This window comes from Psammomys obesus, unplaced genomic scaffold (genome assembly GCF_907164565.1).
Source record: "Psammomys obesus unplaced genomic scaffold, mPsaObe1.curated_primary_1811, whole genome shotgun sequence".
Classification (NCBI taxonomy): domain Eukaryota; kingdom Metazoa; phylum Chordata; class Mammalia; order Rodentia; family Muridae; genus Psammomys; species Psammomys obesus.
Genome location: NW_026586816.1, coordinates 12461054 through 12481002, shown reverse-complemented (window position 1 = coordinate 12481002; position 19949 = coordinate 12461054). Strand labels below are relative to the sequence as shown.

Genomic DNA, 19949 nt, shown 5'->3' with positions numbered 1-19949 from the left:
AGATAGATAGATAGATAGATAGATAGATAGATAGATAGATAGATAGATAGATAGATAGATAGGATAGGCATTTTAGAAAAAGCCCATGTTCCCAGTTAGTTCCTTTATCAGTCTTAATCTGCATGAGATCTGGTGTGGATCCTGGGAAGGAACATAAGGCATTGTGTGCCTGTAATCTTGACTTTAATATCTCATGATGACATTTTTTATATGACCTCTTAAGAACTTGTAGAAGACAAAACTGAAAACTAGGTACCTTTTCTTTTTCTCTTATTTTTCTTTTTTCCCCCTCTTATTCCCCCTCCCCCCCCTTTTTTTAAAGAGAAAAGTAAGAAGGCATGAGACCCATCCTAAAAAATTCTCAAGAGGTGTGGTGATAACTGAGCTAATATGCATTAATGTCTCCTGAGTTGCTTGGGTAGTGCCTCTTCACTGTTGCTATAAAGGCCATGCCAAAGACCTGTTTATTTGTATTTAAGGAACTAGGGAGATGTGTCTCTTGCTTTTCACAACTGAATCATATATCTTTTTCATTTTCTGAGAATTTTGTGACGTACCACCATTACTCTAACAAGACTCTCACTAATTTATTTGTGAGGTCTTATAAATCAACATGATAATATTTAGAACTCACCGACTTCTAACATGACTTTACACCAGAAGTTCCTGGAGCGCTTTAAAAAGAATGTAGCTAACTGTTTGTATCTCATATGCCACGTATACTTACTTCTTCTGCTGTGGAAATTCACATTCCACAGGCAACATAATATACACACTGTGGACCCATGACTGGGAACTGAAGAGACTCCAGGCTAGTAAATATTTATTTGAGCTACTTGTTTGTTTTTTTGTTTGTTTATCTCTTTGGTTTATTTAATAACTGATGAGAAAGAAGAGGTGATCTGCTTTAGAAATATTTCATCTTGCCATCATGGTTTGAGTAGTGAATGCACCAGGAAAAGGACCCAACACCTCCTAAGATAGAATTGAAAATCTAAATGACAGTGACTGAATTAAGAGACATGTTTGAAATAGACAAGTGCTGACCAGCAAATGCAGGGGAAAATGTCAAAAGAAAGTCAAAAGCTAGTGGGCCAGGACTGGAACTGAACACAGAACTGTGGCACAAAGGAGCCACATGGTGCCCTTCCTTTTGTTCCATGATTCCCCTGAAGCCGTGTGTTGTGTTCTGCTTCTCATCTCCACAAAATTCTTGACACAGTTGTTTGCCTTTCTGGAGCTGCTCTGGTATTCTCTTTTCCTCTGAAGCTACTTCAAGAATATGACCAATACCTCTTGATTGCCAGGGCAGCATTTTGTTTTCTTTAATCTCTTTTCTAAGACTTCTGTCCTGCTTATTCTTGTCTCACAACAACTTGTGGGCTCTTCTTTGCTGCCTTTGAGGGTTGTTGCACCCCCCCTTTCTGTGTCTTTGAATTTCTCAGCGAACATGCTCATCTGGTGATCTTTCTTACTTTTTGATCAGATTTTTCTCAGTATATTCCCCAGTGTGGTTTCTCCCCTGAAATCCATTTTGTTTTGCCTTCCAAATAGAATCACTTAGAGATACTCATTGGTCCTTCTCTAAAATGCTCCATTAAACTCCATGTTTGCAGTAAGCTACCATTTATCTATGATGAATTCACAAAAGTGGGACCTTCACCATCTGTCCCTCTGCACATATTGAGTTAATCATGAGCTCTGTCTCTGATTCTGTATCTGAATGTCCCTTGTGTGTCCACTTATCATTTTCCTATGACTACTGAGGAAGCTCACTTTCTCCCAACTGGCTTTGTTTAAAGCTTGAGACAATAGTCAATATATGGGAGTCCATTTAAGCCTAGAATAATTCCTGAATGGGACAGTTCCCCGAATCACAAGTGGTTCTGAGAGCCCTTTTCTGGCAATGGAAGGAGTAGTTGGGTCTTAGAGGCTAAACATGCAAACAATTTGAAGAAAATACTTGGTTAGATAGGGATTATCGCTGAGCATAGTTTAATGGAAAGTCTTCAGTTATCTAATAGATTGATTACTTGTCTTCCTGAAATTGGCAGAAAATGCCAAGTTAAATAACAAATTGTAGTTAGGATAAATTTGTTATTTGTTTACAGAAACAACCTGTGCAAGAGTATCTTTGATAAAACAGATGGTTTTTATTGACGTGGGAAGGGGGTCAATGAGGATCTGGGCATAGTAACACAAATCCTTATAATCCTAGAGTTTGGCATCCTGAGGCAGGAGGACTTCAAGTTCAGAGCCAGCCTGAACAATATGAAACTTTGTCTCAAGCTAACACAAAATATATATATATATATTTTTTGACAATTGAGATTAGCTGTAAGCCTGCTAACAGCAATATTTAGTAGTCTATAAGAAATCCCAAGCCAACAAGTAAGACAAGGAGATGTAAAACTCCAGGTTAAAACAATGGAACTATAGAGTTTGTCAGTAAATATTATGAATACATCCTGAGGAAAGGTGTTCCCTACCCCCATCTGTGGCTAAACCTTAGTCAGTGTTGTGTAGGGAATCGAAGCTGCTGAAAATTCACGTTATACCCAGAGGGCAGTATTCCATAACAGTGTTTGTTATTAGGCTTACTAACTCTATAATAATAAAAGTGGCATAAAACTTTCAGTTTGAGGCTGGAGAGATAGCTCAGCAGTTAAGAACACTGGCAGCTCTTCTAGAAGACCTCGTTTCAATCCCAGCATCCACATGGCAGCTCACAACTGTCGGTAAGTCCAGTTCTAGGGGATCTGACACCCTCACAACAATGCACATGAAAATTAAAACAATAAGAGCCAGTTTTCAACTTTGGGGAAAAACATTAAAATTCTTAGAAAACAATCAGAAGCATTAACAAGTTAAATTTGTAATAACAAATTTATTGGAAAGGTCTTAATTTTCTTGAAATTGATCTTTATATGGTTCGGGGGTCTTTTAAATCAATGTCCAAAAGGATTTTTTTCATGCAATTTGACAAGCTAAATGGAAGGGCAAAGACCATGAGTAACAAGTATTGATAAAGAAGAAAGTAATATTGAGCAGCATAAAAAGGATTTGCTGTATCACATTAAGGCTTACTATAAATTAAGTTTGGGTAATTGTAAAGAAATGCAGGAAAGGGGCGCGTATGACAGAATTGAGATTGGAGATGAGTGTGGTCCTGTTATCTGATATGTAACTACTCGTATGTGACATTGACTTTGTGTATCACATCAATTACATTGGAATGGCAAATGCTTGTATGCTTAGTACTTAGGAGGCTGAGGCAAGATTATGGTAAGATGAGCCAGCCTAGACTACATAGAAAGACCTTATCTCAAAACAAATACACATTAGTCACTTTCTGTTGTCTATTATCTAAAGAACAGGGTTAGGCAGTTGTAGCATTGGGAGGTGGCAGCAAGAGCATTGGAGATCATTGTCTGACTGGAGGCTGTCTTAAAGAAACCATGCAAGGGGGCTATAGATGGCTCAGCAGATAAAAGTACTTGCAGCCAAGCCTGTAAATCTGAATTTGATACTTGGTACCCATATAGTAAAAGGAAGGAATCTGCTGTGTAAGTTGTTCTCTGATCCCCACATACATGCCATGGCACACACCCCACCCCCTTTGGCTAAATAAACAAACAAATGTAATGTAAAGTGCACAAACCACACGCAGACATGTGAAGGGATATGGAGAAATAACATTGGGATGTTTGTTTGTTTGTTTGTTTCTCAGGCAGAGCCTTGCTTGCTTCATAGCTCAGACTGGCCTTGAATTCACTGTGTACCCTAGTAAAATGTTCAACTTCACAGCACCTAAAGGCTGAGATTACAGGTGTGTGCCACCATGACAAACAACATTAACTATTCTTTTTTAAATAGTTGAAAAACTTGTCATATGGTTCTTTCTTGGCAAAAAAAAAAAAAAAAAAAAAAGTAGCCATTTTCCTCCTGGCGTTTCCAGGCGTGCTTTGTCTTGGCTCCTGCTCCTCTGCATCCTCCCTGACTTGCACCGCCATTCCTCCTGGCGTTTCCTTGTCATGAGAGCTCTGCTACCCTCCCTGTCCCTCTTCTCGGAAACTTTTCCACTCGTGGTCCTCTTTCTATACTCATAGTCACCCCCACATCAACACACTAAAAAGTAGAAGCATGGATCCATGTATCTTTAATGTAAGGACTTAATCAAAAAGACGAATCACACATAAACTGCATGCCCTGTGCCTGGATTAATTTAGGTTAAAAAGGATGACTAAATCAAAGTTGAACACTACTTCTCTGAGCATTTGGAACTGGCCAGCTTTCCTTAGGCTGTGCCAAAGATACCAAACAGAATAGGCTTCCCTAGTGTGAGGAATTGATACAGAGATAGCAAACTGGCAGTACCATGATACGCTGCACATCAGAAAAATTCATTTGGTCTATACACTGTATTTTAACTTTGAATTTCTTTCCACTTAAAATCTGAATAGTTGTTATATAAAAGTTAGTATTACTGGTTTTTCTGAAACCCATATTGTAGTTTCTGCTGGCAGCTGGTAGCTGGAGTTGAATGGCCAACATCAGCTTAAACAGGAGGCTTGTTTTCTGTGGCTCTCTCAGTGGATTTAAACCCTTTCTGTGTTGCCTGTTTTGCCTTGTAGGCATCGAGCTTATCACTTGGATTCAGTTGATAAGGGAGGATGGTGCTGCCTGTGGGTAGATAGAGCATTCTCATCTGATATTTCAGGTTGTTTTGTATACTGGTTTGTTCTATGTGTCCTGATCAGCAGTTGGGAAGTAAACAACATGCCTATCACCGTTCTGTCCTGTACTGTAATTTCATAGTTCTGTTAGAATAGACCAATGGTTCGTGAGCCTTTCTCTTTACATGTGGTGTTAGAATGTCAAGAGTTGGAATAGGCTTTCTGCAAGACAGGGGGCCCGGAGGACATGCCGCCCTAATACATACTGAAATGCAAAAGCTATTCTTGAGGGTTGTGCTCACACAGCTAGTAGTTCAAACAACCAACCACTTTGTTCAGAAGGTTTATCAAAATCTCTTTCTTTTATTAATAGTGGAGATGTTTTTTAAAGATGAGTGTAGGGCTTTGTAGAGGATGTTGAGGTTTTAAATATGTACTATTAATATCACTCACTTCATTCACCATTGCCTGACAGTGAGGGCTGTGAGGTCCAGAGCTTTAGATGCCATTTCAGCTGTCCTTGAATGGTCTCTTGACACAGTTTCATGTTTTGAATTTGATATTGTACATGTTTACATTGCATTTTTATAAACAAAATAAATCTGTATGGAGAAATGATCGATATGGAGGCAATAATTTCTGAGTTTGTCTTATTATAATTTTGACTATGTTGAGAAGCTTTCATTCTGTGTTATAATCGCTGATAGATCAACAAGGCCAGCAAGATGGCAGGTAGCAAAGCTGACTTTTTAACAGGAAGTCTGGCCTCATTTATTTCATTCAGTTTATGGATTTGTGTGTGTGTGTGTGTGTGTGTGTGTGTGTGTGTGTGTATGTGTGTGTGTTGCTCCATTTATTTTGACATCAGATACACATAACTTTATTATGATACAGATTCCAGAGCTATCATTATTTAAAGATACAGAATGTTATCTCAAGAGAGACCTTTTTGGAGTTTCTAAATGTCTTGAGTAATAGGTAAATTTTCAGCCTAAAACCAAAAGTTCTACTTGTCAACTTACAGTATTTCCCACTTGCCATCTCAGTCTAGGATCCTGTGTACATATTCTTCAGATTATAACCAAACTCTTGATTTTTAGGTCCAATGAAACTCCTGTCTCCAGTCCTACCCATTACCAGCGATCATGAAGCTAATGTGAGAATGTGACATACATCACAAGACTCCATGGAGGCTCTTCCAGTGGCGTTCCTCAGAATTTCTTGTTATGTTTTAATGGACAATTCTTTTTATTTTTTTCTGTCTTATAAGGATATATGCAGCTTTCTGAATGGATATGGTTTGGGAAGCTGTGTGTTGCACATTTTCTTTTCTGAATGAAATAGCTGTAAAACAAGCATTCTCCATCTTCTGCTTATTTCGGATGTACTCTAATACAGAAGACACTGCCAGTACTTGCTAGACACCAGCATTTTTGTTCTTATTCTTAGCTGCAGCCAAATGGAATGTAGGCACTTCTTCAGGCCTTCACACTCAGAACTGTCCCTTGTGTGTGCTGGCATGCAGTCAACTCCATGGAAGTCTCTCCTATTACAAACGAGACCACACTCACACGCCTTCAGGGGACTTACCTTTGACAAAACGTTAGATATCTACAATTGTACTGTGTATTTCCTTGACATCATTAGTAGAACAAAATACTTAAATCCCTTGCCTTCCAGTTTTTGTAATGCAATTATAGGTCTGGTTTGTACCCACAGATTTCTATGACTGTTAAGTCAAAAGTTTTAAATCTCTAGCATTCTAAATAACCAGGCAAACTGGGAAAAAATCCAACTGAGATTTTTTTTTTTTAACTCAAATCCAGAATTGGGATTATTATCTTAAGATAACTTAAGAAGGTTAAAGTAACTGAGTAGATAAAGGTCCCTGCCACAAAGCCTGATGATCAAGTTTGATTCCCTGGTAGTCACGTGGTAGAAAGAGAGCACCAACTTGCACAGGTTTTCTCCTGACTTCTGCAAGCTCAGGCACCCACTGACACTCACAAAAATAAAGGAGTACATGTAATTTAAATAACTGTTCATGATGAAAGACCAGTCAGTTTATAAGTTTGTAGTTATAAAAGTGAGGGTGAGGAAGAAATTTATTTAAGACTATAGGACATAGCAGAGAATGTGCCTGTTAAAAATGAATGATCTCTCGTTGGATCCCAATTTGGAAGAAACTTGCTGATCTGTATTTTGGAACAGTTGGAGAAAATTTAATTTAGACTAGCTGTCTGAGCAGGAATTTCCTGCTTAGCTGTAATGAAGTGTAGGTTTTGTGTTTGTTATATGAAATTTGTAGGGTTAGAGGTATTTTAGGTTTCCAGAATTTTGGTTTTGTTTTATTTTTTATTTTTTATGTAGACTTCATTGAGAATGCCTCATTTAAAAGTCAGAATTCTACATTGCTCCAAGGTATGAAACTTTTTGGTCAACATGACAGTGGTCAAAGGTTTTCAGATCTTGAGGCAGTCCGAATTTTCAGGTTCAGGATGCTCAGTATATAGTATTTTGATAGGAAAACAGATTCTCTTTACTGCTTGGAGCCCAACCTCCAGTTAGAAAAGTAAGTCTTCATGATGTCAAACTTAATTTTGACATGGTATAGAAAATATGTATATGAAATATGATGAAAGATTTTTCATTACTCATGACTGAATCTAGGTGATGGAGTTTGGGGTATTTAGTGGCACCTGGTTCATTTTTCTGGATATTTGAGGGGTTTCTGGCCATCTGATTAAATGATGAAGTCCATTCAGTAAGAGAAGCTTGAAGGATCTGAGCACTCACTCTTGAAGAACTGCCCCTGCTTTCAGAGGGGCCTTTGCTGGGGGAGAGCTGTGCAGTGGTGGGTGGAGCTCCTCCGAAACCTGGGAGGCAGGTAGAGAAGTTCCTCCCAGCTTCCTCCGCGCGCGCGCGGTCTCCCAGCTTCCTCCGCGCGCGCGCGGTCTCCGTTTCAGGGTGGGACTCTCTGCCGAGCACCATATCACCAACTTCCCTTGGCACCTGCAAGGATCCTGATGTCACAGTGAATCCACTGAAAAACTAATGAGGCTGAATAGCTCCATAGTAATTCAAGAGGCTATTTTCTCTCAGTGACTTGACACTATAAATCACAATAACCAATGTAAATGACCGTTCCTTTGAAATGTCTTAGTCACTTTTCTATTGTTATGAAGCTTAGCCCCCCCCCCCGCTGTCTCTCTCAGTCTCTCTTAGTTTCAGTGTCTCCCTGTCTCTCTCTGCCTCTCTCTCTCTCTCTCTCTGCCTACAGATCAGGATGTAGCTCTTAACTTCTATAGCACTATGCCTGCCTGCATGCTAGCATGTTCCCTGCCATGATGATAATGGCCTAAACCTATGAAACTGTAAGCCAGCCCTCAGTTAAATACTTTCTCTTGTCAAGGTGTCTCTTAACAGCACTAGAACAGTCACTATGACAGAAATTGGTAACAGGGAGTGGCATATTGCTGTGACAGGCCTGACCATGCTGTTGGTTGGAAGGATATGGAAAACTTTGGGACATTGGACTAGGAAAGCAGTGGGGTGCTTTAAGTGTGGGCATAGTGGGCTGTGCACATAGGAGCGTGGAAGGCAGTGCTGAATTGTAGGGACCCAGGTCAAGAAGTTTCAGAAGGCAAAGGGAGTAGCAAGTGGCCTAGAAACTATTATTGGAACAATCTGTCCAGCCCCAAGTCTCCTTATTTCTAATAATGATACAGGGGAACAGTTTTAAGACAAAGTATTCTTTCTTAAGAGTCTGTATACATTTTGTGAACAGCTAGTAGGGCCCAGTAGAAAGTTTGCAGTAACTGATCCGTGTTTGAGCCTTCAGTGGGGACTTGTAGGCTATTTGTAGACAAAGAGAGAGAAGAACATCAGCTCCTTATGAAGTATGGAATGCAAGAGGTAAAAGAGACTAAAGGTCATGGGTGCTGCCTAGAGGTGAGGAGAAAGATGTGCTTTCTAGTATGTGGGATTAATTAACTGACAAATATAAATTATATCTAGGAATGGACATAGCTGGAGATCTGTGATGGAAAGAGACCTCCCTTATAAAGGCATGCCCCACCCTGGTTCTTCCAAAATCTAAAGACAGTGTTCCCCAACAGAGGGCCACAATAGTGAGTGAGAAAACTGTGATTTGTCAGTGCCTAGTGACTTTAGGCAGACGGTTTTCAAGTAAAATACATTTCCTACTTACCTATCTTCTCCCCAGTCTCCTGTGAGGGTTTTTAAATCTGTGTTTTATTCTTTGACCGTTTCATTCATGTTTACAGTGAATTTTAGTCATTTCAACAACTACCACCTCCCCCTCCATCAACCTCCGTCTTCCTCCACTCCTCCAGCTGCAGTCCTTACCAGGTTCCTTCCTCCTTCAATGTCTTCTGTTTGTGCTGCCCCCTGAGCTTGGTAGGATTGCTTGCATGAGCACGGGAAGAGGTTACATACAGGAGCCTGAACAACTTACCAGTGGCTACACCACAGCAACAGTGACAGCCCTTCCCCCAACACCATTAACTGTAATCTTTCAGGAAGGAGTGGGGCTTCATGTGCCCTTCACATGACATGATAAATGCTCAAGCATGTACAGGTCACCAAGCTCTAGTGAGTGTGCCTGGGTGTAACGGCCATGTCATGTCCAGACTTCATTTTGCAAAACACTTTCTCATCTCCCATTTCTTCTAGTCTTTTCTTCCATTCTTCCATCATTCCCTAGCCTTTGAAAGGAGAAATTCAATGACCCATTTAGGGGTACGTACTCCAATATCCCCTATTCTTGGTAATTCTGCCAAGAACAATTAGTACAATTCCCTGTACTATTTGTGTCCTGCTGCAATAAGAAACATCGCTGACAAGGCTAAGACCCTAACTTGGTTTTCTGCATTTGGAACAAAAGTGTAGGCAGCTGGGCAATGGTACTAAGTGGGGAAGAAACAGACCTCTTAGATTCTTCGCCCCATTACTGTTATCTTCAGAGTGGTGGAGCCTTGGTTTAACCGTGAGTAAGTATAAAACTTAAGCGGCCAGCTGGACTTTGTAAACTCAGTTTCATTAAGAACAAAGATAAGAATATAGTCTTTATCTCCCCTTGTTATCTATGGAAATGGAATACATCTCCCAAAGCATTTCAGCTCAGCATGTTTCAGTAGCAGTAATTTCCTGTTTGTATACCAGGTTTAGTTTGCCTAAAGAACTGACACAAGTACCTTTTGTGTTTAATCTCTTCAAGTTTCTCTTTAAACAGTAAAGTTTCATATGACTAGTGGAATTAGATTAAGCAGGTGCAAATCTTTTTTTTTTTTTTAACATGTTAAACTTACCATTTCATTTGAAGGACCATGAGGCTCTATTTCCTGAGAGTGCTAATAATAATATTGGCTGCTTTAGGAGTGATTCTTGCATGTAATTTTCTCTCAGGGGATATAAGTACACAGGGCCAGATTCTGTTCTGGTGATTTCTCTAACACACCACTTGGACTATGCCTTATATTACTTTCTATAAGAGGAGACATTATATTGGATCCTTCTTGTTTAAGATTGTTTGGTGTAGAGTTTCTTTATCAGTTAGGTAGTATTTTCCAGATAACCGACTTATGAACTAAGAGCAGTGGTTTTCATGATCAGCCTTACATTTAGCAACCTTCTGATAATTTGCTCAGATTTTTTTTTTCAGGAAGTGTTTGAAACTTTGAACAGGCCACTGGCATCTTAATTGCCTAGACCCACAGGCAAGCAAAGGCTATGGCACATTCTCTTCCTTGTTTAGTCCTCTGTAAGACTCATAAATAATTATGTAAAAAAAAAATCACTTCTAAATTTTGATGGGTTCTTAAGTTTCTTTAAAGCACTCAAAGAAATACCAACTTTGTATGTGTTTTTAAAAACTTAGCAGAGGCTAGCAATGTGACTGAAATATAGTGATTTTTCCTGGATCAGGGAAAGTGTGTTTGATCACTGTAAGTCTGGAGATTATCCTTTTGTGGATGTCACTGTTATTTCACAATCTGCATGACTGAAGCAATTGTGCTGTCAAAGCCACAGAGCATCACTCCTTTGCTCTGCCATGTCCTGAGCCTGTTTGCAGGGTGGTGGGAAGGGTAAGTAAATGTAGAAGAGGAACCTCCTTTGGTTGTGTTTTAACTATACACATGGTTTCAGAGCAACCTTTGTCATGAAGTTAAAAACTGTAGGGACTTGATTTCCCTGTAGATGGTCCACTGGATCTCAGTCTCTGTCTTGAAGACTTAGAAGTTTTGTGAGTTTTCTCAGCTCTGGGAAACTTTCACCCTCTCTCTCTGTGGTAACTAGAATCACTATTACTTGACCTTTTTAGAAAAACTCAGCAACCCTTCTTTCATAACCCAAGGGAAACTGAGGAGAGGTACTAAAGAAAAGAGGGGAAGGAAAGACAGACATTTACTTTCTGTGGTTTGCCTGAAGTTCTGTTCACGCCTTGATAATCAATGGCAGTATCTCCATTTTCATAGATAAGATTCACTGTTTGGGGCAAAGTTTATGCAGTGGTGATAGCATGTACATTTTTAAGGGAAGCATAATATTTCACAATATACCCTTTAAAATATTCTGCTCTTGATGGATTCTGCTCTTTTCTTTGGCTCTAATTTGAGACCATTGTGAAGAATGTTACTATGGAAATATACATATTTGCATAGTTTCAACATTAGGTGTTGAGTACTGTTTCAGAATGGCTGTGCCTATTTCTATTTCTATCAACAGCATATGAGAATGCTGATTGTCCCAAATATTTGCCAACACTTAATGCAGCCTTCTTTGTTATCTGTTGTGGTGAATTGGGAGTACAAGGGCATGTGCTTTTTTGGTGTATTGTTTTGCTTGTTTTCAGTCCATGCAGTATTTCTCACATCATCCTTTATGAAGATGTGACCGCACGTGAACTTAGGGGTAACTTATTACAAAGCATTCTCATTTACTCATTTTGAATAAATACTAGAAACCACTCTTTTAATGTTCGGTAAGCGGTGGGTGTTTAGGAGTCAATCTATCATTCATCTGAAATTATTACTTTTCAGATGTCTTAGACTTCGTCATTTGCTCCATTCTGCAGATGAAGTGACCAAGCCACTGCACAGACTCAGAATCATGTTTTGGCTGGGCCTCTCAGAAGAGCTAGTGTGGTAACACTGCTTTCTCTGCTCACATGTGGCCTCTGTTAGTTCTTTTATTTGTTAATTATTGAGTGTAATCTATATGACAGGCAGTGGGCAGGATCTTGGAATTGGCATGTTTATAATCTAATGATGTCACTTTCATTTTACAGGTTACGGCTTTCAGATCTCAGCCTATTTCCTCAAGAGGGGGATACCCCTTCGCTGTATCCTGAGCTCACAGAATACAGGTAAAGATCTGAGGGCTGAAAATAAGAGAACAGATATTCCTGTCTGTTTCTGTGACTACATCATTTAGTATATCAGAGCATATATGATCTCTCATGCTCCATTCATAGTGCTTATTGTCCATGAAAGCACAGAGATGGACCACAGTGTACTTTATTTTTCTGGTACATCACAGCATTTTCACTGGGCTTCAGAAGTGACTCAATGAACAAGTGAACTATGAATCATTTTGTCAGGGTGAGTGTGTCGCATAGCCTTTGGAAAGGGGAAAATGAATTACAAGAAAACACTTTCCCAGCCCTGAGCAAGCAAACCTTCCATAAGTATTTAATGAGGCCAGTTCCCAACCCTCAATTCCACAAGTCATGATATGGAAAATGATTGATATGTCCAGTCAACCACAGTGAAGCAAGGAGATAATGGCCAGTGTCTCTGAATAGATCTGATCTTAGAAAATGTAGCTTAAGCTGAGCATGGTAGCACATGCCTGTAATCTCAGCACTCAGGGAGGCAGAAGCAGGCAGATCTGTGAGTTTGAGGCCAGCCTGGTCTACAAGTGCATCCAGGACAGCCACAACTACACAGAAAAAAAAAAAAAAAAAAAAAAAAAAAACAGGTCTCAAAAAACCATGGGGGAAAAAGAAAGAAAAGAAAAAGAAGACAGCAAAAGAGAAAAAAGAAAGTGTAAATGCAGCTTAGCTATTTTAGACAAACCCTATGAGTATAAGCTATGAAATGGACTGAGAAACTGCCTTCATGGAGGTTTTTCACAGAATATTCATGATGTACTTTCTTAACTTTTAAATGTTGCTCAAATATATGACCCTCTTTTAAAAAAGTTATTTTTATTTTCTATGTTTGCCTGCATGCATGTATATGTGTGTCCCAGATACATGCTTGGTGCCCTTAGAGACTAGAAGAGGGCATTGGATCTCCTTGAACTCGAATTACAGATTGTTTTGAGCCACCATGTGGGTGCTAGGAATCGAACCCAGGTCCTCTAAAAAATCTGCTAACCACAGAGCCATCTCTGAATGCTTGGAGCATCACTGTTAGGTAGTGGGAACAAATGAGGCAGCAGGATGGAGCTTTTACTTAAGAGCAACTGACCTGTTGTGCTGAGGTACATGGTTTAGGACATTAGTCAGGAATGAAACAGCAGTGGCCCAGGGCTTAGGAGAGAACCACTCCTGAACATCAACCCTAGTTGTTTTGGTACACTCTAACCTAGCTAAGTGGAATAAGGTGTTCCCTGTGTTCATTGTGTGTTTGTATAATTAACATCTTTGAACCAAATGGAAGTGTGTTGCTATTTCACTCAGTATCTCACATTCACTGTACTGAAAGGGTTCACTTACCTGCTTTATAACTCTGTCTTAAAACATGGTCACATCTGAGGGGGAATTTTCCTGTTTTAGAAAAAGTGACTGTTTTGTATAAACAGTGCAGCAAACACAAAGAGAAGAAGAATTCACTCATTCAATCGAGGTAGGTACTGTTCATTGTTCATATCTGTTTCACATCACTCCTCCAGACATGGTCCCACAGTTGGTTGGTGGTTGGTGGAAGTATAGATGGACAAACAAGGCAGGTGAAAGAAGAGATGATGTAGATGGCATTATCAATATTGTGATCACATCATTGACTGAAGGGGTCCTTATCCTGTGCTCCATTCATCTTTTCCCACTTGGAAGTAAGTGGCTTTGCTGTCAGAATCTGCAGAGGTGGATTGCTGTGACTTCAGTCTAATACCATCTCTACTGTGGCATACTTAACCATCAATTCCTAAGAGAAATGGTTGTTTCCATATCTTGATTCAGCTTAGCCGCTTGCTCTCTAGTGCAGAATTAGGCCTCTGGTTTTCTCCAAGAGCAACTGACTAGGAAGATGATGAAACTAACTAGGAAAAGCATGAATGGCTCACATTTTTAGATTTGTGACTCACATTGTTCTTTCTCTTTTAAGTCTGTACTCTGATTAGAAAACATTGATATTTCTTCCCAAAGAGGAGCTCTAAACAGAAAGCAGCATACTAACCTGGAGCACAGTTAGAACAACCCGGAAGTTCCATGTGCCATAATAGTTCAGTGACTGGGGTAGACCAGTTTGCAAACTTTTGGCTCTTCCTTAAACTCACTCTGCCCAAGTGGTGGAAAACCTGTAGAAAGAATAAGGGAGATGAGACTCCAATCACATTTATGTGAATATTGCCATACAAAAAGTTAACAAAAAACCTGGGAACAGTAATTTCTATTTGCACGGTGTTGGTGCTTTGAGAAACTTGGTCTTCTTTGTTTTGTACAGAACTTCGTATATTTCCTGAAAGATTTGTGGTCTGTGTTAGTCACCTTGCATTCGGCCCTGATACTTGGGCAAACCAGAATGAAAAATTGGTATGTATGAAAAAAAATTGTAAGTAAGAGAATCTGCCTAGTGCTAAATGACCGTACTGGTGGTGGTGGTGGTGTGTGCATGTATGTGCGCGCATACGTATGCGCACACACGAGGGGGCTGTCTTCTATTATCAACTGTTTGGCATGTTTTAGGAGATCAGAGATGCCTTACCTCCTGTTTTGCATACTAACATTGATCAGTCAATGAATTGATTAATATGTTGGGTTTTTGTTTCTTTCGCCCCAAAGCCCCAAATATGTAGTTTGATAAACAGCATCTTATCACTTTCCAGTAAGGCCTTGGTGGTGTTTGTGATAGTATATAAATGAAAAGAATGGAAAATCTGTGCTTCCACTGGAAGTTTCCGTTGGGGGTCAGTGGCTTCTGAATTGTATTCCATGGTGGATCATTGACATTTTCCCTGAGAACTAGTGTTTCTCCCCAGCGTGTTATTTCATAGCTAATAGAGTTCATTTTCTCTTGCTCTCTCTTCTCATGCTAAGCTTGAGCTTTATCAGGGCCTTCCTTGTTCTGTTACCCTGGAGTTCTCTATTCAGACAAATAAATGTAGCAACCTACTCAGGGTTGTAGCTTTTGAGCTTAATATGTGCTCTTAACAGTGTCCCTGCTATGCCTCTGTGTGTCTTGCTTCAGTCCCAGTTCAGTCGATTTAACTTGTCCTTAAAAAATAAAGAAAAAATTTAGCTCTGTGGTTTGAACCTTCAGTGAACAGGAAAATATATATGTAGAGAGAATACATTAACCCAGCCATAAAGTATGACATTATTATTATGCTTCTAAAATAATTTACGAGGATATTAGATTATCCCTGTTGTTTATTATTTTTTAACCCATATGTGATTTGAAATTTGGCTCACATAGTATAAAATGAGCTTCTTATCTCATCTTAAGTAAATTCATAAGAAAAGTGTTTCAGAGCTTCTATAAGACAATAGAAGAAGAAGTAAGAGCTAAAAACTCATCCTTGCGTTTAGTTCTTTTGTTTTAGTTCCTTTGTTTCAGAAAGCCAGTGCAACCCTTGTATTTCCTCTCCATCCATCAAAAATACTCTTCAGATGTGCATAAAATAAGATCAGTAAAGCAAATTTAGCCAAAAGCATTAAAAGTTTATTCTTTGAAATATTTCCAAGACATTGCATTATCTTAGTAGATTAATAAATACTAGAGTAACTCTGTTGGCATATAGTTTAATAAATATTGCTTAACAGATTTTTTCAGAGCAAGAAAGAATTGATCTATGGTTTAAAAAAAAAAAAAAAAAACAAAACCTTATTAACTCTACCAGAATCTTATTACTTGCAGATGGGATACAGGAAAAATCAGATCTTATATCTGATGTGTAATGTTAATACTTGATATCTTAAATTATTAAGAAGGAATTAAAGCATCTGAATACAAATGAAACATTATCTCCTTAGGGGTCTGGTATTTGTGCAGATGTAAGCTTTCTGTTGCTGCTGTTATATGAGTCCTGTAATCCAGTAGACATCCTAATTATTCTTAACCAACCTGAACATCTTACATGGGAAATTCAGTTTCCTTTTCTTTAACATGTTCTGATCTTTAGTGAGTACACTGTCAAAGATGACCACATTAGCTCACAAGAAAAATGCCATTTATATCACCTGGTTTTTTCATTGTTTTTTGGTAGCTCTTTTTGGTCATATCTCTCTTTCCCTTCATATACACACTTTCCCAACAACACTTTCAGGAGTCAGTACTACCAAACAGCTCCATTGCCACATGTGAGTACCTCCCCTCCTCAGGGCCTTCAGCCCACCACTTTCTCAGGTATGTTGTCACCAGAAGCTGTGAAATATCCAGACCGTTCTCTATACCCCTCAGCAAGCCAGTCACACTCACTTTCTTCTATTGATATCTGACATCTTCCGAGTCTACCTGTCTCAGCTACTTACAGCTCAATAAACAACTCTTCCTGCCCTGGTGCCTCCTGCCAGAGAAAGTAAGAAGAAATTAATTCTCATGATTTACTTCAAATACTCAAAGCTAGTGATCACCGTCCCCCCCCCCACACACACACACACACATGCAAGGACTTGGATTTCTTTTCATTTTACACTGACATTTACAAAAAAGCAGGGTCTGTCTTATTTTCTCCTAGTCATTCTCAAGGCATTTCTGACTAGGCAAGGCCTGGGAACTTGGCTCCCCATGTAGCTATATTGGCAATAAACTTATGATTGTTTATATAGCTTGCTGTTTTGCATCCACAGAAGTGATGGGGGAATGATCTTGCACCTGAGAGCAGCTTCAACCTCTCATTGGTACTATAGCCATTAGGGAGTTTCCCCTTAGTTCCCTGTGCTCTCCCCTTAGTTACCTTTGTCCTAAGTGAGAATTTGTTAGGAAATCTAGGAACATCTGTTGGAAACTACTTTGTCCAGGGAGTCTTTCAGTCTTCAGACTAGGGAACCAGCAGTACTTAACACCCAGTTCTTTAAGATAGCTGCATTGAAGAACATGTACCAGATCAGTCAGCACAAGAGGGGCAGAGAAATCCCCTTCCTGTACAGAGCAGTGAGAGTAGTTCTTGCTGCTGCTTTACCACGTGCCAGAGAAGTCTGTTCCCCTTCTGTCAACTCTCTGTCCATGTGGGGACAGACAGTAGAGGAAGGTCCTCCGTGTTGCAATAGCACTGCGCTGTGTCCATGTGCTTAGGATGTGGGAACTGAGCTGTGTACTTTGGAAAGCAAGGGCATTATTATGAAGTGAGTCACTCTATTTTTCTTACTAGAGTTTCTCATAAGAAATCTCAAAGATTTTGTCGCCTCCAGTTTGACCTACTGCTGGATGTAGAGCCAAAGTGTTTGTTTCTGACAGTTCTGACCTTTGTTGTTCTGTTAACTGTTTCCTTAGCGATACGAAGACCATCAAGTTGGATTTTACTGTGCTTGCTTATATTGTGCAATATTGGCTTCCCTCCTTTTTTTTCTTTCTTTCTTCCTTTCTATCCTGAACTTACGTCGCCTGTGTAGGGACTGTTCTTTTTTGGTTCTAAAGCCCTGGAGGTTTAGAGAAATCTGAAGTTCTGTACTAGTTTCTGTGACTTCTTTATTGAAGTTATGTAAATAACCATGAGCCACTGTGTATATCTGGGACATTTCAGGGTCATTGCAAAGCTACTGTTTGATTGCGTGTTGGTTACAAGCCACTCCTAGTCTCTGGAGACCACGGTTCCCATCCACTCTGACCATTCCATGGAACAGAATGTTCTGGGTGCTGGGTCTCTACCAGTGGTCTCTACTGGCTTTCAGTGACACAAAAACAAGAAAATGCTGTTGCCCTCTAGCTGCTTACAGTCTGGGAGACTGCTACTGAGTGTCGTGCTCACCTAAAGTCAGTCAAAGCCTGAAAGCTGTGAATTTAGGAAGAAAGCCCCGACTTTAGGCCTCCGCCCTTGCCTTTCAAGCTGTGATGTCAGAGTCTGAGATTCAAGACGGATGCTCAGGGTTAGTGAGCAGCGTTAGTGGGCAGATCCATGCACTGAGGTTTTCCGTTTTTCCATCTTGTACTTCATCTGAGGTGTAGCTGAGCTGTGAAACTAGGTGTAAAAATTACACGGGTGCTTGTGTACACACATATTCACACACAGCCATCAGGGCAGGGCCCTCCACATAGCACAGACTACATAGAAGGGTTACTAAGAGGCCCTGACAATCAACAACATTTAAACACTAAGTTGAGTACGTCTCCTAAGCCAGCCTATGTTAAAAAGAAAAAAAAAAAAAACCCTCTTACTTAGAAATATAAGATTGAAGTAAAAATTAGTCTCAAGTAATAATCTACTGTAGATTGAGTTATATTTAGCATGGGTCTTATATTCCTCAGATGTGCATAGTCCAACCTCTGCTGGCTGAGTCCTCCTCTATATGAAAGAGAGGTGTCACATTATCTCAAAAATCTTTTCTCATGTGGAATTTCTGTCAGAAAAAAAAATGAAAATGCACTAAAATTTTTTTAAATAAATAATTTTAATGTGATTTTCATATAAGATAGATTTTTTAATGTAACCGTAATCTTACAGAATTGAGTCACATTTTATTCTAGGAAATAAACAAATGTTATAAGAAAGCATTTAGACATGTTAGGCCTTATATTTTTAAAACAGGAGAAATACAAATTAGTTTAAAAAGGGGGGGAGGAACAGAAGAAATGTACTACTTAAAAATTTGAGTACACTCATTAACTTCTGTGCCTGATGAGAGGAGCAGCAGTCCCTGACTTTTCCAGGGTTTGTATGGAGTCCATTCTTTTATATATATATAGTTAATACTATATAAATGTTTTTATTTTATTTTTTATAATAATTTTTATTTTTTTTATGAAACACAGGTTATGTACTTTGTATCCCAGCCATAGCCCCATCCCTCATTCCCTCCCAATTCCACCATCTCTCCCTCATCTCCTCCCTGCCCCTTTCCAAGTCCACTGACAGGGGAGGAGCGCCTCCCATTCCATCTGACCCTAGTTTATCAGGTCTCTTCAGGACTGGTTGCAATGTCCTCTTCTTGTCTGTGATTATACTTCTACTTCATGGCAAAGTAGAAGTACATGGAGCTGCCAAGATGTTCCTATAACACTTGCATAAAGAGCCTTGAATTTGGAGGAAAGGGTATTTATTAGTGCCCATTTTCTAATATTTCTAATTTGGTTCTTCCTTAGCAAGTAGAGATCAAAATCCTGTATGTTCGTTACACCAAAAGATTAAATACAAATATGCACAAGGAAAGTGGAAATTACCTCTTATTCTTGCCCAGTCTTTGTTACCAACCTGGTCTTTATTTCTTCAGGCTTTTAATAACTAAAGACATGTCTGTTTATTTCAGCTAGGACCCTGTTTATGTTAGGGCATTACGACTTTCCTGTTGATGGCCTAAGGATGACATATTTCTAATGATTATATAATATATCCTTATCAAGTAAGAAGAATTCTTAGTTAGCTTATCATTTGTTCTTTTATTATTATTTGTCATTGATGTGTGGCAGGAGGAGTCTGTGTCTTTTCCATAATGATTTCTACCATTTCTATCATTTTTCCAAATGAATTCTTGATGTTGTATTTTTATATAAAACAAGTATTTTTCTACAATTTATTAGTTGGAGGGTTAGGGTCCTTTTTTTTTTTCCTATGTGTTAATCAGCACCATGGTAATCATGGTCTTTAGATTTAAAGGAAAGCTTGATCCTGTTGTTTCTACTAATGAACTTCACCACCTAGATTTCATAACAATCCCTTTTGGGACAATTTTCACTTTTGCCTCTGAGAATGAAATATTACTGATGTCACTAAGACATTGGCACTCTTCCAATGAAAATAGCTGTCATCTGCATAGGATAGGTCTCAGTTGAAGGAATACTGGGACATCCTGACAAAAGACAAGATTTAGGCACTAAGTTGAATATGTCTCTTAAGTCAGGCTATTGTTTAATGCAAAAGAATTTTCACGGTGCT

The 19949-nt window shown here is 39.2% G+C and overlaps 1 protein-coding gene across 1 annotated transcript in view; it reads left to right on the top strand.

Moving 5' to 3' along the window:
• Slx4ip (SLX4 interacting protein) overlaps positions 1 to 19949 on the top strand; it is a 170472-nt gene that overhangs the window by 136473 nt on the left and 14050 nt on the right. The window contains exons 5-6 of the mRNA XM_055602664.1: positions 11986 to 12063; positions 14366 to 14454. Of these exons, the coding sequence (XP_055458639.1) occupies positions 11986 to 12063; positions 14366 to 14454 (167 nt within the window). The remainder of the gene's footprint in view (positions 1 to 11985; positions 12064 to 14365; positions 14455 to 19949) is intronic.